The 24,187-nt window shown below is 40.7% G+C and overlaps 1 protein-coding gene across 18 annotated transcripts in view; it reads right to left on the bottom strand.

Moving 5' to 3' along the window:
- The window catches only part of LRRFIP1 (LRR binding FLII interacting protein 1), a 112,638-nt gene that overhangs the window by 12,163 nt on the left and 76,288 nt on the right, over window positions 1-24,187 (bottom strand). For 5 of the 18 annotated variants that reach the window (XM_051786749.1, XM_051786753.1, XM_051786757.1 and 2 more), the window contains 10 exons: window positions 21,986-22,063; window positions 13,014-13,046; window positions 12,089-12,214; window positions 11,433-11,504; window positions 9,080-9,250; window positions 8,062-8,154; window positions 7,511-7,603; window positions 6,291-6,383; window positions 5,692-5,833; window positions 317-4,059 (listed from right to left, as the gene is read on the bottom strand). In XM_051786749.1, the coding sequence (XP_051642709.1) occupies window positions 1,946-4,059; window positions 5,692-5,833; window positions 6,291-6,383; window positions 7,511-7,603; window positions 8,062-8,154; window positions 9,080-9,250; window positions 11,433-11,504; window positions 12,089-12,214; window positions 13,014-13,046; window positions 21,986-22,063 (3,015 nt within the window). In that variant the 3' untranslated portion in view covers window positions 317-1,945. Of the gene's footprint in view, window positions 1-316; window positions 4,060-5,691; window positions 5,834-6,290; window positions 6,384-7,510; window positions 7,604-8,061; window positions 8,155-9,079; window positions 9,251-11,432; window positions 11,505-12,088; window positions 12,215-13,013; window positions 13,047-21,985; window positions 22,064-24,187 lie in introns of those variants that run through there. The other 13 variants (XM_051786755.1, XM_051786759.1, XM_051786760.1 and 10 more) reach the window with 7 other exon arrangements.

Raw genomic sequence — 24,187 nt, 5'->3', positions numbered from 1 at the left:
AATCAACTTGGATAAAAAATCCAGGAAATGAGCATGTGGCTAATTTAACTCAGATAGATCCATCCACATGTACAGGTGAAGCCTGGGAAGCACATTTAATGATGTATTTAAATGTATTTAACATTTAAAAAGCACTTTCAACACTAAACCAGATATTACTGTTGAGAGTATAGCAGAGCCAAATCTTTAAATAAACACTGCTACATGTTAATAAGAAATGCTCTTAAGATCTATGACTTTTGGGATTAGCATTTAGTGTAAACCCTTTAAGAACAACTGCTGATACTTACAGAAACCATGGTGGATCTGCTGTAAGGTGGAGAGAAGCCATATGAAAGGAGTTACAGGGTTACAGACCTGTTAGAGGTTTACAGTTAAGGGTGCCATCATATATTCAAGGTGCTCAAACCCCGAGGCTGCCCCGTCCTAGGAAGATCGCTCTTCCAGCTACGTAGCACAACGCAATAAACTGAACAAAGCTGCAGAAAAATGCGTTTGGAATGATACAGATTTAAATAACTACTTATGCAGGTTTAGAAACAGTGCTCTGGACAGGTAATTTAGAGTATAAAATATGTTTATTTAAATTATATACAGCAGCACATTTCGATATACATCTTGAAATTTTGCATTCTGTCTGTACTCTATCAGCTTTGTAACATCAATACAAACACAGCCTTCCATAGCCCCCACCCCCCTCAATTTGCATTTTCTTGTGACGCTCATTGCTTAAAACAATTTTAAATGAATATTTATGTATGCAAAACATGCTCTTCCTCCCAAGCACTAGCAAAGATGCAAGAAAAAAATACAGCAATGGAGTCCAAGTGTCTAATTTTATGCCAGGAATTCAAAGCAATCCAGCTTTTCCAAAAAGCACGGGGGCTAGTACACAGAACAACAGTCATCTTTGGTCTGATACCCAATAAGAGTTAAGACATGCAAACTTATCTTCTTTCCAGAACGGAGGAGGTAAGATTGTTTCAGAGATAAAAACATTCTTTCAGAATCATAGTTAGCAAAAAATATAATGCAGTAAAAGCAAATGCAATTTTAGACAAAAATCTTCTTGGAAAAATAGATATTTCATACATTCATATCTAGACAGTACTTAAGAGCAGACCTAAGCACACATTACAGTGTGTATTGACACTTTCTCTGGAAAAAATAAAAAAACCCATGTGAGACATGGTGTGAAAGGCCTATTGTGGTGCAAAGTGCCTAGATGAAGTAAACATGTATATATTTTTTCCTTTCAGCAAACTAAGACCTGTATGTTGCACTTTCTTCAAACTGTATATTGTTCTTCCAAAGTGCTTAGACTAAGCAGATTCACAGTGATCCTACTGTATTTTGGAATGTGACCATATTAGAAATACACAAAGTGGAATGAAAATATCTTTTTTTTTCCATATTAAAAAAATAAGATTAGTTCATAGATTTTTATCATTCTGAAAGAAGTTTCAACATCAGTGTGGCTGATCTGATGAGTTCCTTCATGAAGTGTTAATGTACTTACTGCAGATCTAAGCAGAAGTAAGCATGTGCATAAGTTCACAAAGGTCCCATGCACATATGTACATTCAGGACATCTGTCATCTAGCCTAGAATAAAAAAATGCCTACAGAAATTCCTCAGTAGCAGTTATCCACACTAGAGGTATGATAGTCTGCATGGTCAATTTGTGAAGCTCATCTAGTGATAAAACTTTTAACCTGAGACACAGCAAAACAAAGCCCACTCATGACTTCTTGTGGCCAGGTATGTCAGCGAATAACTTAATACTTGCATCACTACCACGTACATACATTGCATTAGGATGAGTTACCTATAAGGAAAAAGCTGTAAGAGTATTCCTAGGGTCTGGTGTCTTGTGCAAAGTGCATGTTTCTGTCCTGGGACTGGTCACATGGCATGTAACTTGTTCAGGCTTGAGATCCTGAACTTAGGATATTGTACAGTCATCTCTGGATCTACCTCTACCTTTTCTACTACCCTGCAAATCCTCCTTGCTTTCAGCCCTGTTAATGACAGCACTTTCCAAATCTTGTTCCAAAACACTTTCATCCTGTTTCATTTTTTCCACTGAATTAGAATCTGATGCTTTGATTTCATCTTCCATCACATCAGCCTTCTCATCAGCATTCCACAGTGCTTCCCCTTGCAAGCACCCTGTTTCTTCAGGCTCATCTTGTTTATGCTGCAAGCTGTCGTCTTTGGTCAAGGCATCTTTGGTTCCCATTTGGTCTGTTCCCTCTCCAGCTTTGTCTGTGTGGGCAGTTTTACCAACAGCATCATTTCCTCCATCACCCTCTTCTTTCTCTGCTTGAGTTTTCACTCCATCACATTTTTCATCAGATTCTAGTATTTGATTTGACTCTTCATCAAAATCAAATGCATCGCCATCATCTTCCAGGCTTTCCTCTGCTTGATCCTCCAATTTAACTTGTTCACTAACTTCTTCATCCTGCTCAGCTTTCTGTGCCAGGGAATTATTTGCACATTCCTCAGAAGCAAGTTCCTCACCATGGTGGTCTGTAAGCTCTAATTCTTGCTCATTTTCTTTCACTGTTTCTTTATCAGCTTTGTTTTCAGTAGTTACACTAACACCTACACTTGACTCCTCTTTAGATTCATCTTTCTCTTGTTTGACCACCTTCTGCACTTCACCTTCTAAAGGAATATTTTTCTCTGCTTCTGTACTACCTGCTGTTTCTTCACTACACTGAACTGTTTGAACTTCTACTTCTGGCTTTAAATCTTCTACCCATTCTGTCCTACTTTCCTTTCCTTTCTCAGATTCATCCCCTGTTTCCAATTCTGACTCCTTAATTTTATCATCTGAAAGACTTGGGTCTAAACTGGTTTCCTGAGCCGTCACCTCTTTCACAACATCGGTGCCTGGCTGTGCCTGCTGCAGCACACTTCCTTCTACCTCAGGAATACAGCCCTCTGCCTCCACAGATGCCTTATCTTGCTCCCCTGTTTCTGCAGAACCTGAACACTTCTTCAGCTCTTCCATAGATTCTTCCTCCTGTCTGTCCTTCTCAGCTGTAGCATTTTCAAGTTCAGTTTTATCTTGTGTACTTTGTTCCTCTGATGATGCTGAAGGACTGTCCTCTGATGAAACTGGCTGGGTGAATGCCTGATGTCCTCCACATTCCTTTTCAAGTGATTCTGCTGGGACACTCCTTTCACAGGACTCCATCCCCTCCACACCCACAGACTCAGTTTCCCTTGGCTGACCCTCAACTGCGTTCCCAACCTCATTTCCTTCTTCAGCTTTATCCCCTCCTGTTTCATCAGTTCTTCCATCGGTGCAGTCTTTGCTTTCAACAAGCTTTTCCTCCAAGACATTTGTAACCTTGTTTTCAGCACTTTCTTCTGGGTGCTGGAGTTCCTCTGGAGTGGAACTCTCCACATTTCCCTCTTCCCTAAGCAAGCCTCCCACTGCACCCTCTGGTAGCCCTGCCTGGTTAAAAACCAGCTCACTGCTCTCACTTGTACTGTCGGCTTCTTGACCCATTTCATTATCACTTAGGTCATGGCTAGTTTTAAGATCCTCTTGTTCTTCCTGCTTGGGTGCAGCTTCTCCCAGTTCCTGCTCTGTACCTAAGTCACAAAGCATTTCCTGAGAAGTCTCAGAAATCTGATGGCCTTGCAGAGAGCCCACCTCCGAGTTCTCGTCTGTCCCTGCACTCGAGTCACGGTGTTCAGCCTCCGTACTATCAGGTTGCTGGGCCAGTGTGCCTGTGGGCTCTGTCACCTTTCTCAGATCATCTGTGTCACTACCATTGTTGGAAGAAGTGCTCTCTGACACAGGTTCTGTAAGGCTTTGAGCTTGCTCTGCAAACCTACTGTCTGGGAGCATCACTGTTGACAGGGCGTCATGTTCTTCAACCATTTTTTCTGCCTTTGCATTTTCAGCAGCATGCAATGTCTGTACTTCCTGCTCCTCAGACTCCTCTTTGTGTTCCTCATGCTCAGTATTCTGCATGATTTCTCTTTTCCCCACATCCTCCAAAATCTCATTTTTCATCTCCACTTCATTGGCTTTGCCTAAAAGACCATTGAGAAAGTTGAAGGGACCACACCACAGCACTTACCTCCCCATTTAAAACCCGAAAGAGAGAATGAATCAAAGAACAGGTTAATAAGAGATCAGCTTTTGCCAATTACGTGAGGCAAAGCAGCAATTGAATTAGTAAGGGTCTGGAGATTTTGATCAGTGAAACTCACCACTGCCCTCTCAAAGCAAGAAGTCTCTGGTGCTGGCTTGTGTTTTTGGAAAGGAGATTTATGCTCTTGGCTGTGTGAATTACAGCTTTCGTTGAGGAGGACAACTGTTTGAAGCAGTGCAGTTTAACAGCAATACTTGCAGATGTACCTTTAAAGATTGTATTTCCTCAGCAATATTCTCTACAACTTCAGTCCTGACACCCCTCTATGCATGCAGGGGTCTGATGCCATTACAATGAAGTCATGAAGGATTATTCAGTAATATTTTACTTTTAATACCACAAACAGGCATCATCATCAGTGTGCATGACAGACACTGAATGTAAAATCTGATTGGCAAGCAAGTGGTTTGGCTGCTCAGCACTCCCAACACAGAGCAGAGCTCAGGTACTCTGTGCCCCTTACAGCCACCCAAAGGGATGGGGACTTCTGTGGTTTTTTGAAAGGTGTTTGGTCTTTTTTTGTTGTAACAATTTTTCTTCCAACTTATATTTAGAAGCAACAGGTATTAAAACAACAGTGTTTGTGGTTAGTTAGCTTTTGGGTCTATGTTGTACCTATTTCCCCCCCCCCCCAAAAAAAAAAAATAACAGAATTAGGAGATATAGAAAACATACTGCATTTAAAAATACACCCTTACCTCGGTTTTTGGTGTTCCATATTGTTTCCATACAGAAACTGAGTGAGGAAAAAGCAGCCAAAAGCTCAAAGCAAGAAAACTTGCACTTGGAACAGTTGGCTGCCTGATGCTATTTATGCATGTTCATTTAGAACAAAAAAACCCAACAAACCAAAAATATGACTTCCTTTCCTTACACTAGTACAATAGTTCTCTGAGTGGCCATTCATCACAACTGTGTAAGAAGATTTTTGCCAACCAGATTTCTCCTTCCTAACACTATCCATGTCAATTATATTCTTTCAATTAAATGTTAATCTAACAAGTTAAAATGTTGAAGTGTTAAATTAACTGCTCAATAGTACGGGATTACCAGGGACAAAGAATTCATCCTTTAGTATGGTGTAATAGTGCCCAGCACTGTTGTTCAAGCAGACACTTCCAGTTCACAGGGATATAAATGAACCAACATACAAGTTCTTTATAGAAAACTGAAATGCTTTTTGTTTCCTTATCAGAATTATCCTGGGACAGCTTTCAAATTCAGGGTTTAAATAGTAATGTGAATGGCTGCTACTTATCTGTAATGTACTGTTTGTATTCTCGTCCTTTGCCGCCTTGGAAGGGAAATGAAGTTTGCCCTTGCTGGAAACTGCACAACATACTAGGAGTGATAATCAATATTAAGCAGAAAAATGCATAGGAAGTGATTTGACAAGTAGCATGCTGCGTGATGTGTTAATTGTCCCACTAACAAATGCCCAAATTCAAGCAAAGATGGATGAATGAATGACAGACAGGCAGGAAGATCTGAAAGGACATACAGCACTTACCTAGCATCCCCTCCCCTCCTGTCTTTAATGCCTGAGTTGTGCCTGGAACGGTTCTGGAAGAATCCAGGTGTCCTTCGTTATCAAGAATGTCTGATGTCTCCCCATTGGTGGCTACATCAGAGTCAGGGATTATTCCATGTTTCTGTAGAGAAGGGAAAGCAATGCTTTAGAGTCTGCTGCTCAGAAAGAGAGGGATTTTTAAGTGTTCTTGTCCGTGATACTCTGAATAAACAATTGCTTCAATTAAACATGGCTGGAAGTCAGGACAGAGAACAGATATTGCAGTTCTCAGTTTAGCCATTCTGACAGGAAGCATGTCATCCCAGCTCTTTTTTTTTTAAACAAAAATCTGCAGCATAAAATGTTCCTCAGAGAAGCATCTCCTACAAAAGCAAGTCCTTATTACTCTTGTCTACACTAAGAAGTCACAATCAATAGTAGGGGGAAGGACTTAATATAGAAAATTCCTGAAATGGCAACTTACAGGCGACATGAAAATCAAGTTATTGCTACTGAGGTAGATTTAAATTTTCTGCCAGAATGTACAGGAGAAAAAGGTCAGCAGTTGATTACAAATTTCTTCTATTCCTCTTGCATACCTTCAGTTGCTCCTTCAGCACAAGCACTTCATCTCTAAGGTCATCCCGCTCACTCCTTATGGAATCAAAGAAATCTTTCTGCCTCTCTAGTGCCTGAGTTCCCAACAGAGACAGAGAGCAGAGGAGGTGTGAAGAAAGGAAGGTAGACAAGTAAAGGCCATGAAAAGCAAGTGCAAACAAGAATGAGTAGATTTAAGATATTCAGAGACTGATGGAAGGGGCATGGATGAAAAAAGGTCAAGTTTACAGATTACAGGACCGAGTTTACAGACAGAGAGATAAACTCCAAATCCAAGAAATGCACAGCTTATTCAATAACCAGACATTCAGAGCCCAATCCTTCATTAGGGATCCTTCAAATGAGGATCCACGTGTTATTCTTAACTGCTGGACAGGTTAATCCATATCCATATTACTTCCACATGCACACTGAACATATGTTAACAGAAGGGCATAGAAGCAGGCCTCCTGGATTTCAGGAGTCTTTTTATTCCATGGGTTACCATCATGGGTGCAGTACATTTCAATTAATTTGAAAGCTGCCACTATGTCATCCTTAGTCTGGGATGCACCATGTGCAAATGCATATTTTGCCACTGACACCCCCCCCCCCCAATATTTCTATGTAAGTACAAATAGAACCATAAAAAAATTGGACCATTTTCAGTTTCAAGCTGATACGAATTATTGGACATCACAAGCATGGGCAAGCTGCCAGATTTCTTCCTCCTATATTCAGAAAGTCTTTCACAGTGTTCAGTTGGAAAAGAAAGCCAGGCTGTTCTTTAAGAGTGGGTTTCCATGTGGCTTTGACAAGAGGTGGTGGGAAGGGATAAGAAGCATGGGAGACTTTCATCCCAATAGCCTATAAATAGCTCTATTACCTCTTTATCCCACTCCAGTTTCTGCTCAGTCCACAGATTAAATCTGAATAAGCGAAAATTCAATGCTGATGGAATTGCATTATAAATAGCACTTCCTTTCTCGATATGGCAAATGCAAATGGTGCAGCACAGCAAATAAACTACCCTTGGTCTGCAATCAGACCAGCTGCTAGATTTTTCTTGGATTTTATGACGCTGGCCAAAGACAAAACTTGCTATTTGCTAGTCACACCAAGCAAAGGCACTAAGGAAAGGTTTTATTCACGGGGTTTTACAGAAGCAGAATCAGGTGGAGAATGACACTCTGAAGACATTTCAGGAGTTGACAAGTCCTACCCCTATTTTTTTGTCTTTCCACTCTATTGTCTCCTGAAGGTCGGAAATTTCCCTGACATAGCTCTGCTGTTTCTGTTGCAGCTGTTGGATTTCCTGAGGGACAGGAGCAAAGCAAGAAGACAGAAAGCAGGTAACAGGTTAACAAAGAAGGTCAAGATCACAGTGATGCCAAAGAAAGAAAAAAGTCAGGTGCTAAAGTAAAAAGAGTATCTACATGCACAGCTTCTGACATCTCAACTGAACCTGTGCTCCTTAAGACAATCTTATTATCCACGAGATGACTTAATACAAGTTATACAGTTCTGTTATTTTCCTCTGCATCTCCACAAACAGTTGTCCAAAATATAATACTTGAGAAGAATGAGATAATGTTTAGGAAAGTACTATTTCCATTAGTCAGCTCCGAACCTGTTTGGCCTGAAACACTAATATTTCTTCAGGTGAGAAACTTGAGTAGGCAATAAAATTCTCCATGCCTCACCTTCTCTGCTTCTAGTGCTTACTGGGAATGCACCAAAAAAAGAAACCATTAAAAAAAAAAAGTTACTTACTGCAAGCATTTCTTCCCTTTGCTTCAAAGCCTCTTTGATTTCCATGAACTGAAACTGCAATATGCTATGAGCATGCTTCTCCCTCTCAAATTCCTACAAATAATGAAATATTCATGAAATTATTATTAATCAAAAATAGTTTCCCATAAAAAAGGAGGAAACAAGCCCAAACACAAAGGAAATGCTTACTGCAATGTAATTCTTGAATATCCCTCTAATCACAATCCCACAAGAGGACAATTTTTATCTTATTTGTCCTTTTTCCAAGACCAAATATAGAAGTGACAATCATCATTTAGCCCATTTCATAAGTTGAGCAGCAGGCTGGCAGTGAAGACCTTTTACACTCCAGTCCTACAGACTGAAAGGATGGGAATTTAACCCATTCTTTCCACGTGGTCACATACTAAAAGTTAACTGGACTTATTAAAATAAAAAGAAAAAAACACACTGTATCTTCCAGGAACAGTGTTTTGAGGTGCACTGTAGTCAAATGCCATAAGCTAAAAACAGCCAATTCTGAAAAACGAACCCAAGCCCCAGTTTTACCATTTAACACCAAATCACTAGCTGTTAGATGCTGAATTCATGTAAAACTTAATTCAACACTTAACCATGGAGTTGCCTTAACTATCTGAACTGCACAACTCTCCCATGGCCTGTCTGGAGACACCTTTGTGTGTAACAATACTCCAGAAGTCCCTACAGACAAACCCCCTGAACTTAAAGATGAAATATAAAATAGAGATGTGATAATACCAATATGGTCTTTGCCATCTAAAACATTTCTTCCCTTTTTCAGAAATTGCTTTATAAGACAGAAACCTAGGAAAATTCCCATTTGTAGGACACAAGGACATAATATGCTGCTATTCCACTTGCCTTAACAGTAATTAAAACAGTAACTTATTCAAAAATTTGAATAGTAATTTGTTGCCTCCTCACAAAGGTCTCTGCCCACCTCCAAATCTTCCCCTGTTATTTACCATGCCATACATATACATATACATATACATACTTTACTTTTTTCTTCATATTGCCTCCTGGATTCTGCCAGCTGTTCTTCTAACTCTAGGAGTGCATCCTTCAGGGTGTCTACTTGGTACATAAAATTGGTTTTTTCATTGTCTAGTTGAGCATTTGACACCATAGCCTTTTTGTATTTCTCTTCAACTTCAGCTAGAGAGTCCTGAAAAGAATAACCAACCCCAGTCAGAGCCAGAAATAAAGGACACTTCACCAAGCAAGACCTCCAATGAGAAAAATAAAGTACCCAAACACAAGCATGCCAAGTCTGCCTATGGAAACCAGCACTATTCATGTACTGGAGGCTTCCCAACTGTCCCAAGGTGAGGATAACCTCCTGTGTTCCCACCACACTGGTGACTACAAGCAAGGAGCCTTACCTCAGGACAGATCAAATCCTTCCTGTTCTCTGCTGCATCAGCTTCTGCCTTCCCAGTTTTCTTCCTTCTCCCTCCTCCCCCTGCCCCTGCACATTGGCAGCTCAAAGCAGCTGCTGAAGATGACAAATTGGGATTTTTTTTTTTAAAGGTAAACTGGCCTTGATTTAAGATCATTTCAGGAGATCTGAGGCCTTAAATTAAGGCAGCTTAACAGCCACTTCACACTAATTTAAGGGATCCTTGCAGTGTGGGAACCCCTAAATATACTGAGTCAGGCATTAGAATTAACTGTGAAAGAAAAATCTGCAGCTTTTGTGACCTGATGTATCATTTTCTATTAGGTTTCCCATATCATATCCCTTCTTTACAAATTTACTCTGTAAGATATAGTTCTCAGTATTTTGAAAACCCCTCCTTAACAGCCTGACCTGAATATAAGATACTGAGATATTTATAACAACAAATGATACCAAAATAAAGATTAGCATAATTTTCCATGTTGTGGAGACAAACTTTGCACTATTTGATTTTAATACTGAAATAAAAGAGTTACATAAACAAAACAGAGTAAATGTGAAAACAAGGAGGACACACATGTCAACATTTTAGTTTACAGATCAAACAATTTCTCTTGGAACTTGTGTAATACCAATAATTTCAACTGAATTACAGGTGAGTTTCATATACTTCCTTTTTCAGCCAGTAAGTGGAACTGAGGACGATAGTGGCAAAATCTGAATAATTTTAGTTTACATTTCTATTGACAAATGAGATGATTTGTCTCTCAGGACATGAATTTGTACAGTTCCAAACACTTAACTATGTTTAGGTGCACTTTCCACCCTGAGATGAGAAATACCAGGCACAGGAAAGCCACTAGGATTTGAAAACTGTGGTAGGACCAAACCACATAAATGAGCTGGAAAGGAAGTATATGCAAGGAAGAAGTTAAGGAAGTTGCTGTTCCACACCTTTGGCATGCTACATTTTGGTTTCTTAGCATCAAGCAGTGCAGCTTAGGTGCAAATCAACCCAAAAGCAGTCTAAGGGACAGGAATTGAAAAATTACCTACATTTTTTATGCCATGTGATTATTTTGCTTACGCCAGCTACTCAGTGATCAGGGAAAAAAAGATTTTGCAAGAAAAGGGCCAAACTACTCCTCTTTCATTGTCAACTCACTTAAGATGGCAGCATCTTCACCTGTCACAGCACTGAGCCAATGATGCAATCAGCAATTAATGCTGATAAATGTTGTATTAGATATCTACCTGCAAGACTGCCTTTTCCAAAAAAAGCCACAGCTCACATTGCTGCTCATTTGTGAGGTGGGTCATACACAGACATAAAAGTTAGTTGTTGCACCAAAATCTGTTTATGGCTTCATGGAAGTGGCAAGAGCTTCAGCATTCATTCTGCATGTAACAAGCTCTATTACACAGAGTTTTGTTAGAAGGATTATTTTAAGGGTGTCTTCTAAACCAAAATGACAGAAAAGAAACCAAAAAACAAACCAAAGAAAAGAAACCAAAATGACAGTCACCACCTCACAGGACCTTAAAAAAATAAAAACATACAAGCTTTTAAACTCTCGTTTTTAATAGTATTGTAGGACATGAGTTCTAGTTCATCTTCCAATATTGGAAGGTTTCTTGAATTAGGAGACTATTAAAAAAAAACAACCCTAATAGTTTTAATTTGCTAGTAAAATGATTACCTCCTCAAACCAGCAAAGACAACATGCAATGGCAATCAGCAGACTTTTCAGTTAACATTTGGAAACATTTCTCACCACAATCAATCCAGGTCAGAACAGATACTTTTCCAGTTAATTAAACACTTTCCACACAGTTTCCAACCTCTCCAGAAGAACAGCATGCAAGGTCAGCTCTAGGGCTCACACTGGGGCTCTGAATGCTTAGCCAGGGTTAATGATCACACTCTCGGTCTGCAGCAAACCAGTACCTTCAATTCTTTCAGTCCCTGCATGTATTTGCCTTCTACATCCTGAATCTGGTCCTTTAACTCATAGATATCCTGAGGGAAATGGTGAGAAAGGTGAATGACGTCACAGAAACTAACAGGTAGAAGCACAGCTGGTTGGGACAAGCAAGTATTCAATGTTCTCTTTTATATATCTCTACCACACAGGTTAAGGGGTCTGATCCTAAGCTGAAGTCTTGCCAGACAACCAGATTTATTGGTTAGAAGTTTATGATAATTCTGCTTTTCTTGACTGGAAAAAATGAAATCTTCAACGTTATGGACAAGACACAGACACAGGTTCAAAGGCTCCAACCCCAGCCCACAGCCCTTCTCTGCTCCTTTCACTCTGCTCCTTTCTACCCTCTGCCACAGCCTCCCTCCTCTTCTCTCCAGTAAATCCACTGCTTCTTGCATTATTTCCACCCTCCTATCAGTGGGCTTTATTGAGCCCATTCCCTGTTTCAGGATCACGACCGGTTTCCTGCAACACACACCAGCTCCCCACAGCACCTGTAAGAAAGCTGATCACTTCTTATTCACTGCACCCAGTTCACTGCCAGAACTGCCAGGAGGGGCAGACAAGCCAGTTTCTTCTTGGGAAGGGAGTCTTTATGCTGGTTTTAAGTATTTCTCACCTTGATTTCTCTAATGGATGCCTCTGTATCGACTGAGATGGATGTGTCCCCACTGCCCCTCCGTGAAGAAGTCCCGCCCAGAGAAGCCAAGGTAGCTGCTGATAAACTTGAGACAGTACGTGCTCCCTACAATCACATCACACCCAGGTAAACATGGTTAGAACATTTTTTGTCCCAGATATATTGTGAGTTTGTAGTTTTTTCCCTTTTTTTTTTCCACATGTATTACACCAACCCTTCCACTTCTAAATTATGCAGATTTGATTCAAATGTAATTTTCTAAGAAAGAAAAAAATCAAACTCAAGATTTAACAAGGGATACTAATGAGAAAAGGCAGATCAGATGTATTTAAATACTACTGCAATAGGAGTTTGCATGATTTAGCTTCTAACTAATAATTCTTAATTAGACAAAGTCTCAAGGAGCTAATATCAACTTGCCAGACATTTTTCTAAACTTGTAATAATACATTTCTAGGATGGTTTTGACAACTTCTCAAACTCCTTTCCTTTAATGGGTATTTATCTACTCTACAGCAGTAGCCATATGAACTGTTCTCCTGTATTGAGGGTTCTGCATTAAGCCAATTTCTCACTACTGCAGTAGCCTCCTCTTTTATTACTATGATTTATTTATTTTTACATAATACCATAATTAAGATCTAATAAATAAATATTCATGTGGCTTAGCCTAAAGCAGTTTCAGCCAACTGCTGAAGATCAGCATCTGAGTGAGCAGAGTGAACATCTGAGTGAGCAGAGGCTGAAAAGTTCAGCTTCAAAAATGTAGTAGTAGAAGGCTCCAGCAATTAAAATTTTTGCCCCACAATGGATTTTATAGATTTTTGTGCTCATGACAAGTTCTACCTACCAAGAAGAACGAAGAAAGCACTATTGTCAGAATAATTCATCAGATCCTTCTTACCTTCTCAAAGTCTTTTTCTGGCCTTTCTTCTATCTGTAAGAAACAAAGATTGAGAAGGATTCATTAATATAATAAATAAAGGATAAGAGAAGGCAGTAATATACCAGAAAGAGAATTCTTAAAGCTGTAAAAGACTTCTCATTAGCAATTTCTACCCACTCAAAAGGCAGCCAGCTCTCTCAGAACAGCAGTGTCGTGGCTGGTACCTCAGGGCATAAGGCTGGACAATCCACCTCCAATTTCTAGGCAGAGTGTAATTAAGTGAAATATGCTTATTGATAAAAAACTACTTGGTCTATTAAATAAGGCAGAGGAATACATTTTTCTATACTCTGCATCACAATGTTTCAAACATGAAGATGACACACGATCTATGAGTTGGCAATGCAGGAGTACAAAGGTCTAGTTGGGAATGAACTCGAAGTTCCAGATGTCTTTCCCTGGACATAAACAGCTGTATGCAACTGCTGTCCTGACAAATGCAGCTGCTCCTATTTACTTTACAACAATTTAAAAATATGCCTGAAATGAACCCCAAATAGTAATTTATTTAAAGAGAGAAGGGAAGGTTTTTTTTTTAATTGGAAGATCAACAGATTTCCAGACCAAGGCAGCTTCTTGAAAGTTGCATTTTTTATGGACCTTAACTAAAAAAGGCTCCTCTGAAGCCTGCCACTTCATCCTCCCTGGTCCCAAAAAACAAGGTATCAAGTTAAGACTTGAAATCTACACCTTAAAAACCTCTGGTAAATATTCCCCACTCAAGAAAAACAGCAACTGCAACTTCAAGCAGAGATCCAAGACTACAAAACTGATCCTCAAGTCAAATATCATGAGATCAGCTCAAAGTGTAAATAAACAGCTCTTTTAGGGTTTCAGTACTGCACTGCAATTTTCTAATTCGGAAGAGATCCTGCACTAAAACTAGTCTAGAAGAAACAAAACAAAATATTATTTAGGAGTACAGAAAATTAGCATGGATACAAACAGCTTAAACGTTTATAAGAAAGTTAAAGAACAAGACCCACGTACAACACCAGTAGGAATTTTTTTCTTGATAGGAACCATCTTATCAACTTTTTCCTGTTCTGAAATGAAATGAAATATACACTTTACCAAGAACTAAGTGTAAAAAAAGGACTGAATGAAATGAAAAGATTAGCAGAATGCAAGAACTCCCGAACTTGTCAAATTCTTCTGGGAACATTTCAGCATCAGAGCCAAGATGGTTTCCCAAAGGAATCCTAGAAACTAAGGGCTTCTCCAGAACAAGAGACTAAGAGCCAAAGGCAATAATGGTTTTGAAATTACTGGAAAAATAATCAGGATAGACCCTATTCAGGGGAAGGCGGGGGACAGTTGTGGTTTAACCGGTAATTTCCATTGACAACACACTCAAAAACTACCTCTCCTTCCAATCAGTTCACAGGGGGGGTTTTATCTGAATTATGCAGAATAATATGGGAATGATCCAACTCATTATTTTTTTATATTATCCATGGTACCCTATTAAAAAAAAAATCTGAGAACTGAGAGGTACCTATTACAAATCAGCTTCTTACACTTACAACACATCTCGTAGCATAAATGCCCTATGAATTAGCATTAAAAAGTTTAAGTCTGAGGCTTGGGAGTAAAATAAGCCAGACTTAAAGCTCTAGGTCTAAACTTTGCAAAGACACTGAATACACAAAATACTTAAGAAAAAACCCTCAAATCTCTGAATTTGGATGCAGTAAGAGAAGGTAACTAATGAAGGCAGATACTTCAGTTCAGACCCCATAAACAAGATGGACTGAATTGTGCAAACAGCCTTTTATTTTCATGACAGACAGCTCCAAGTGCTGGATTTGGCAGCCTTTTAGCCTGGCCAAGCACTATGTGGTTGTTTATCAAGAGAGTTGTGGCAGTGTCAATACTGGCATGTGACAAAAGATTAGTGTGCACACACACACACAAATCTACCTCCAGGAGTTTTTGTACAGCCTTTGCAAAATCTGCCTGTACAGGTTCAGGGCACAACTCAAAACATTTATTTTCCTTAAGCCATTTGCAGAATGGCCTCTATTTTCTGAAATTATGTGCAATCTCAGTTTTTAGTAAAATAAAGAAGGGAGCAAATATTGATATTGTTTTAATGGTGCACCACGTGAGTCAAATAAAAGCTTCCATTTACAAAGGGGAAATTGTTGAAGACAACGTGGTGAGAGAAATGACTACAGTGAATATTTGTACTCAGAGCACTCATAACCACACCTGTGAAGCCTGCTACACCTTTATTGCAAAACAATCTTAAATAATAACTCTAATGGGGCATAATCTGTTATAATTAAAGCTATTAAGTAACATCTAAAATTGAGGTAGTTTGAAAAAACAAACCAGGAGATTTCATTTTCCCTAGTGATGCTCCTGCACACATCCATTTGGTGCCATACTCAGAGCATTTTCCCCTCAGAGACAGTAAGTACTGCTACTAACTTATTTAAATATTAACACTTAAAAAAATGTAAAATGTCTTGAGAAATGCCAGTTCCTCATTCCAAAATAATATCCTTACATTACAAAGATGCCTCCTGCTACACAACAGTTCTCTAAGCAAAAGGTCAGTCTGAAACAAGCAGCATTGAATTTTATGGTTACATGGCAGTGAAACACCAAAACCTGTCTTCTAGAAAGACAGTAGATTAATATTTTATACAGTTTTCATTCTGCTCATGTTTAGATTAATGTATTCACAGTATCACTTCTATAAAGAGATAATTTTGCTTTTCAACAGCAGTTAGCCACCAGAGGGAACTAACTCCAGGTTTCCAGCCTTCATCCAGTCCCCCACAAGCCCTTTGGCAGTTGATTCAGCAAGAAATCAGAGAAAGGTCAGGGAATAAATGTTTGGGTTTATTTGAAGTTGTTCAGAATTCTTGCCCAAAATACTTACCTTCTATTTTAGCGTTCAATCAAGAACATGACAATTATTAAACAGTTTGAAAATAACTTCTTCACCTTCAAAGCACAGCCGTTCAAAAAAAACATTCTGGCTTTGGGACTTTTCCCACACACAGAGGACTGAGAGAATACTTGCTAAAAAGGAGATTTAAAGAGGGATTCACCTAATGATACTTTACAGAACACTGCAGCATTTTTCATTTGCACAAGGGTACGGGTCTGTCTCTGATCACAGATTATCTTCCTCTTCACCAACAACTTGGGCAATTTGTTCCTTATTGCGTAAAAAAGCAGGAAAAGGAAGCAATTTTCCGAGGAACTCCAGCACGCATATCTTTGTTTTGGCAAAGGGAATAGGTTGCTGTCTGCAAAATAAGTGCAATGGGATCAGAGTTCAGCCTCTTCTGACAGGGGTTTCGGAATAAATCCAGAGCCACGTTACAAAAATGTCAGCAGTATCAAAGGCTTACTGCAGCTGGAAGTGTAACAGGAGCAAAATCATCCCACAAGCCTATATATGGATACAGTGCCTATTTTTCATAGATAATAAATACATTTTAGTACAACATTTGAGAAAGTATTTCTCTGTACTCTGCAGTCGGTTAGTGCGTTAACCCTTGAAGCTCTTTGCCACCAGGGAGTGTCCAGGCCAAAATTAGAGTACCTGCAGCACTATCAGAGAGCATCCAACAAAACAACTCCTAAATAAAGAGCTCTTAAAATCAACAAAAGGAACAGGATTAAGGCACAATTTCCAGCTTCCAGGCTCCTGAACAAGGCTAGAGAAGAAGGGAAATCTGGAACACTTGCTGACTGGTTGTGCTACATACCACTCTCGGGTATCAGAACAACTTCAGTGTGTTCAGTATGTGGCTGTCACTGCTCAGCCCCATCTAAGATCCTGCACTTAGATCAACTTTCTCAGGAAAGCAAGGGGTTTTTTATGGTGACAAATCAAATTAAGTCATTTCCTGCTCTCTTAAAGTAGTACAGCACAGTTTGAAATGAAAACATGGTCAACAATGAAGAAAAATTTTTACAATAGGTAGTGCTGAACACAGGGATGGTACCTACAAAACCTGGAATTAAAAAAGACAAAAGAGGTACTGCAGGCAGTATAACCCCTCCTAAAATCCCCATCTTACCAGTCTGATCGGCTGGGCTGGGCCAGGCAGTAACACAGAGTCCCTGCGTGTTTTTCCAAGGAGAGCCACCTTAACACTAGCAATTAGCAACAAGCCTTTCAAAGTCAGCAGGGGAAATCCACTGCTGAAAATTTTTCAGGTCTGAAGCTGGTTTGTGAGAAGAATCCTCGCTCAGGAATGAGTGCTATGCCAAACGTCATTGCTTAAACAAACTTATCAGCCTCTGAAATGCAAGTCAGCGCTGCAGCAAATCCTCACTCTGGAGGGGCCCAAAGCACATCCAGACTGTCAGAGGCCAGGCTTGGATAAACCTTCAGGTGTAGAGGAGGGAAGGCAAAACCTGATAAGAGCCTATGTCAAAATTAAGTCTGTCACTGTCTTAATTTTATTTCTGGTGAGAACATGAGCTTCTTCCAATGAACAAAGCTGTTCTCAACAATGCACAATCAATGTGACCTGAGCACCGTGTGTATGACCTGGACGTATGGACAGACTGGGAACGAGATGTTGGAAATCGGTGCCACGGGAAGGGATCTGAGGTCCTCACTGATGGTGAGCTGAATATGAGTCAGCAGTGCCCTGGTAGCCAGGAGGGACATCAGTGTCCTGAGGGGCATCAGGCAAAGAAAGCATTGCCAGACGGTTGAGAGAGGAGATTGTCTCGCCCTGCTCTGGGGCAGCCTCCCCTGGAATACTGTGTGCAGTTCTGAGCACTGCAATGTAACAAACATCTAAAGCTGTTAGAGAGCATTCAAAGGAGGGAAATGAAGATGATGAAGGGTCTGGAGGGGCCATATGAGGAGCAGCTGAAGGCACTTGGCTTGTTCAGCCTGGAGAAGATGAGACTGAGGTCAGACTTCACCATGGTCTGCAGCTCCCTCACGAGGAGCAGCTCGGATCTCTGTTCTCTGTGACCATTAACAGGACTGGAGGAAATGGCTGGAGTTGAGTCAGGGGAGGTTTAGGCTGGATGTCAGGAAGAGGTTCTTCCCCCAGAGGGTGACTGGGCATTGGAACAGGCTCCACGGGGCAGTGGTCACCGCCTCAGGGCTGCCAGAGCTCAAGAAGCATTTGGACAATGCTTTCAGGGACATGTTGGGACTGTTGGGGTGTCCTGTGCAGGGCCAGGAGCTGGACTCGATAATCCTTGTGAGTCCCTGCCAACTCAGGATATTCCATGATTCTACACACGCTCACACTGCTGTCGGTACCAGCCCATCTGATGCCAACTGCTCGTGCCCACTGCCTGAGCCTCCTCAGGAAGGGAGAGAGCCAGGATAAACCATCATCTTCTCAGGGTAGCAAAATGTGCCCTCTCCTATTATTTTGCCTGCCTTTGCTCAGAAAGCCTTCAGATAAATACTCCTGCAGTCCGAGTCTATTCAGCTTTTTAATTTTAAAACCCCCAAACTTCTACAATTCATACTAAAAGCCCGTCTCAGTCAAAACATGCCGATAGCTCAGGCACAAGATTTACCTCCATCTGCACAAAAGGACCTGCTGTTTGCTCTTGGTAGTCTTGAGATCTGTATTTTTTATAAGGATAATTCTTTAGTATTAAACAGCACATTTGCATAGCTGCAGTGACTGCAAGGACAGCAGATGATTACTCCTGGGGTAACAGGCAAAATGTTAAAGAAAAATAAACACACAGCAAACTTCAGGCAGATACAGTGAATTTGTAAAAATAACTACAAAGACAAATATTCACATGTTATGTTTAAGTACCTTCCTGCTTTTTCCTGTATTACCAACATGGTAACACAGAGAATACAAGCTGGCAAAGCTCTGCACAGCAGGAAAACTACTGTTTTGCTGAAATCTTAGTGAACAGTGATAGAAGGAGGTAACAAAATTCTGAGAAAAAAATTTAAGGGCTACAGTGACTAGCTGCTGTATGCTTTAATTTAGAAAGGTCAATGGAATCATTCTCCATTCCCCATGTATAATTTCTCATGGTACTTGGTAGGCTTGGGAACAGCTCAGTTTTGGTTTTCTGCCTAATAATGCCCATAATCATAAGAAAATCATGTGTTAAGCATGAATGATCAGAGTACCTGGATTTTGTAAACTGTCCCACTCTCAAGTGACACAAGCATGCTGGAAATAGCTTTTTGACTCAACAGATATTCCCCTATTCCTTCTCCTCTACCAGCCATTTAAAAAGTAAACTTGGAATCGAATCTTTACGTGTGTAAATCCCAGAAAATGTATAAAGCAAAATCAAGAAACCATATGATTAAGGCAGGAAACAACTCAGTGTTGTGGTTTGGTGATGTTGAAACAAAAAGTTCTAATGTTGACTAATGATATAAACAAAACCAGCCCTTTTTTCCCTCTCAGGTTATCACTGTCGTCCAAGGAGATCTTTATTCTTCCTTCAGGAATTCCCAGCAGCTGACATTTCAGGAGTGGAAGCCATGCACTGCTGAGCCTGCTGAGAAGACAGGGCTCTATCTCAGCATCTTTACTGCCAAGATCAGGTATACAACCGAAAACATTATTGAAATGCTTTGAAACCTCTGTTAGTAAAAGGCAAGTGATTCCTCAATGTGAGTTCAGGTAAAGCAATGTCTGTTTAATACAGGGGGAAGAAAGGGAAAATAATATTATTATCACAAGGTGCTGCTGTATTGACCCTGTGTAGTAATAAAGACTTTGAGGATCAACTAGACTCACTATGGCATTAACTCTCAGCTCTTTTTCAAGGCCATGGAGATAAGGGAAGCTCTTCAAACCCTGCAGTAAACTACTAATTAAAAAAAAAAATAGTTTAAGAAGTGCCTATTGTCTCCCTGTAGAGCAGATTCAGCTTGGCACCTTGGTGCTGACACAGCAAACCATCCCCAGCCACTTGCATACCAACAGGCCAAAGTGTATGTAGAGAACTAAAATTTTAAAATAGAAAACCTCTTGTGCAGCTCCCAGGAGGAGCAAACTGCATCCTGTGATTCCCATAAGCAACTTGCACGGATTACTTGGTTTGCATACAAAAAACACCTAATGGAAACCAACAGCAGCATATGGGTACCCAGCTCCTTACCCTTAAAGAATTTTAATGGAATCTCTGTTTATTCTGATTAACTTTTGCTTTGGGGATAATTGAAATTCAGTTTGCAAAGACATTTAAGAAGTATTACTAATGTAAGTTATATACTGCAAGAACTCATAGCTCAGGGACTCAGGTTCAGGGACTAATTGAAATACTGATTTATTTATAGCTCACCGGCTGCCATACATTATCTGGTGAAAATAATTTTCTTTTTTAATTAATTTTTACCCTCGTCTTTAAGAAACACCAATATTTCAGAGCACATAGTTTTGTTCTATCAGTATTCAAATTGCAGACTACATTTTAAGGGGGAACCAGCACAGAATCACAGTCCCTTGGGTTGGAAGGGACTTTAAAGCTCAGCTCATTCCGGCCCCCTGCCATGGGCAGGGACACCTTCCACCAGACCAGGTTGCTCCAAGCCCTGTCCAACCTGGCCTGGGACACTTCCAGGGGTGGGGCAGCCACAGCTTCTCTGGGCAACCTGTGCCAGGGCCTCACCACCCTTACAGGGAGGAGTTTCTTTCTAATATCCCATCTAACCCTGCCCTCTGTCAGGGAGAAGCCATTCCCCTTCTCCTGTCAGTACATGCCCTTGTCCAAAGTCCCTCTCCAGCTCTGCTGCAGGTTCCCACGATGGGGACATTGAACACAAAGCAATTCCTTACTGCAGCCTGCATGTGTTTCCCAAAGAGGAACACCCCAAGTGTCCGTGCTACAGCTCAGCTGTTGATGTGGCAGCTTTCTTGCCGATCCAGATACTCCTTTTTAATTAGTCCTTAAGGCAACATTTACAGCATTAAAGTTCCAGCTCCTCAGCAAAGGTAGCGGGATGTTATGACTAGAGCAGCATGTTGTGTGTGTTAATTTACACCCTCCTCACCCCTTTTTCTTGGGGATGTGGCAGGTAACACATGACAGGTCCCAGGAGAAAGAGCACAGTAAAACTTCCCTAAAAGGAAGGTTTCCATGAAGCAAAGCCAGTTTATTGAAACTCAGTGCAACGCTTCAAAACCCACTCTCTATGGAAAATTAATGTTGTTATAGACCTTAAGTTGCACATTTCCTCTCAGAGACATCCTGCTGCACTCTGCTATTGTCACCACACTATCAGCTCGTGCTCGGGAATTAATCAGGGAAGATACTCAGTTGTAAACAGCAAAATGGAAACAACCACAAAGAGAAAGCACAGCATGCCACTAAAAAAATCAAAGACAGTTACTTCGTATCTAAGAACAGCAGATGCTGGACAAGCCTTTAGTATTTAAGCCCTGCTCAGCCACAATTTAGGAATTCATGCTGGGTACACGTTATCCTTCTAGAACTTCACCATGCTCAAGGGTCTTCAGTGCCTGGTACTCTACAGACCCATAAACATGTCCAAATTCAACCTCTGGAGCACCCTGCAGCTTTGCAGCAACACAACACTAAAATAACTACTCGATGTAGAGAAACTAAACTGCATAAATGCTGCAGTAAGATTTAGAGTTTCCTGATTTTAATCCACGAAGGAGATGCAGTACTAGCACCAGTCTTTTTCATAATACCCTTGCCAGTGTGCTTCATGCCCAACTTAAAATAAATTTAGCACTGTCACACAAGTCCAAACTGTACTTTCTGTTGTAAAAACATGTGCATCTGCACCGAAATTACTTTGGTTCTGTAACATCTCATCTGGTTCACCCCTTCTTTGTCTTAAGCGTTGCCCAGAAGGTCCAATTAATACCGTAAGAAACTGTCTCATGAGGGACAGTGACCCCTTAGCACAAAACAGACCTTGAAGAACAGAGGAATGAAACAGTTCAGGGACAAAGATAAACAGAGGAGCTCACCACTGGACTGGCCCGAGCAGAGCTGGCTCTTGAGGATGCCCGAGATCCCGAACCAAGGTAGCAGCTGTACTCGGAAGGCTGCCGCAGGTAAACCAGGAACAGCAAGCAGAGAAAAGAGAAAGGCATTAGAACTGGGAAGAGAAGCAAGAAAGGATGTAGAGCATTACATCTGAAGTTAGTTACGAAAATGGTTTCATGCAGCTGGACAAAGGAATAGCAGTGAAAGAGAGCAGACACTTCAAGTGTTAATTTAAAATTTAAGGCAAGTAATAAGTCCATTGATGGATCAGGTAGAGTTTTGGTTAAATTATTTGAATGACAGAATACTAATGATTCATTGATATCTGTTAAGGTACCAGTCACAAGTAAACAACCCTCAGTTTCTATACAAAAGGCTCCATCCTACTTTCCAAGAGCTCTGAGGTTCTCTGGTGAATCTTTTTCCCGTGTTTCCAACATTTACACATATAAAATGAATCCATGCTCCACAGGTCAAAGCAAGAAATATCCATCCATCTGGGATTAAAGCAAAAACTGAGACCATCTCAGAGACTGAGTATCTCTCCTGCTTTTCCAGTATCTGCAGTCTTCATCTCCTGCCAAAGAAAGTCTTAGCCCTTCTTAAAAGCAAACATCTGAGCAGTGATGCAGAACACACAGGGCTGGCTTGTTGCTGACAAGCACAAAGAATGTGTCTATACTGTTTTATTTCCAGAGGTTATGATGCAATGGAAGTAGAGAAGGGAAATTAAAGTTTAAAGTGCCAGAGAAATAAAACTAAAACTTATTCTGGAAATAATGAGTTTATTTTATAGGTGATTAAGACTTTTCCTCAGATACAAAAATGGAGAAACCTAAGGGATTATAATACTTTTAAGATGCATATACTCTGTCTTTTCTTAAGGTTTCTTTTATTATGTTACCTGACCACTACAGGAATCTCTGGACTTCTCAGCTGCAGAGACAACCAGGCCTTCACCAAGCTGTTTCAGCACACTGTTTAGTCACACTAACAAAGCAGCACAGCATTGACTGGAAATTAAACTTACAGCACTAATAAGTGGTAAGAGAGTAAGCTGGAAATAACCCCAGCTAGAATACAACCACAAGCTTAGTTACCAACCACAAAGCACTATGTGCAAGGTATACAGCCCTTAGCAAGCCCTCAGGCAGGGCAGAACGTGGCCAAGCCATGTCCTTGGATACACTCAGAGGGAAGCCCTGGCACAGGCTGCACAGAGAAGCTGTGGCTGCCCCACCCCTGGAAGTGTTCAAGGCCAGGCTGGACAGGGCTTGGAGCAACCTGGTCTTGTAGAAAGTGTCCCTGCCCATGGCAGGGGGTGGAACGAGATGATCTTTAAGGTCCCTTCCAACCCAAACCATTCTGGCATTTTATGTCTCACATGACGTGACATTGGCTTCGTGCACCTGAGCTTCATTTCAGAGGTGAGAATATGCATAATATAGAACTCTTGTTGCACACTGTTTACAATTACTGTCAGTCACACTAATTCCTAAATTAAAGACATAAAGTACTGAAGTAAAAATTTATATTCTCTTTTCTTATTAAGCAGTTTGAGCACAGAAGCCTTGGCCATCACCAGTGGTTTATGTTTAACCTAAGAAAGGTTTAGAATAAATTTGAAACACGTGACAGGGAAAAAGTATTAATTACTGATGAGTCCAACATTAATGCTTCCAGGGCCTATTTATTCTGTGCATTGCAGGGCAGGGTATGGAAGCAAGTGCACTTGTTCAGCTGGCTGAGACCAAACAGGGCTGGGTTCAGCCTCACCCCCTGCATTCACCTGACCATCCAAAAACATTCTTTGGGAACAGCTACCCCAATGGCACTCCCTCTACGTGTTAAAAGTGCTGCAAGGTTCAGAGACATCAAAATAACCACAGATAACCTGGCAATTGTGACAAGGTCATTCCCTTGGAAGCAAATCCCTCCTACTTCAACTCTCTCATTACTACGGGCAACCATTCAACAGGAGCTGGAAAAGCTGGGTTACACACAGGCTTCCAAAGACCTGTGGCACAGGGTGGGATTGGGATGGAGGAAGAGGAATGAGCACCAGAGTTTTATTGAGTGTTCCCTGCTCAAGCCATTAACAGCAGGTGAAAGATTTGTAAACAATTCCTGGGCTGAGAGCCCGCTGTAAATGATTTTTCCCCAGAGCAGCAGTGCATCATCTG

Source organism: Manacus candei, unplaced genomic scaffold (assembly GCF_025592945.1).
Source record: "Manacus candei isolate 608988 ecotype Guabito, Panama unplaced genomic scaffold, ASM2559294v1 h1tg000023l, whole genome shotgun sequence".
Lineage (NCBI taxonomy): Eukaryota > Metazoa > Chordata > Aves > Passeriformes > Pipridae > Manacus > Manacus candei.
The sequence above is the reverse complement of the archived record's forward strand: the minus strand, read 5'-3'. Positions and strand labels throughout refer to the sequence as shown.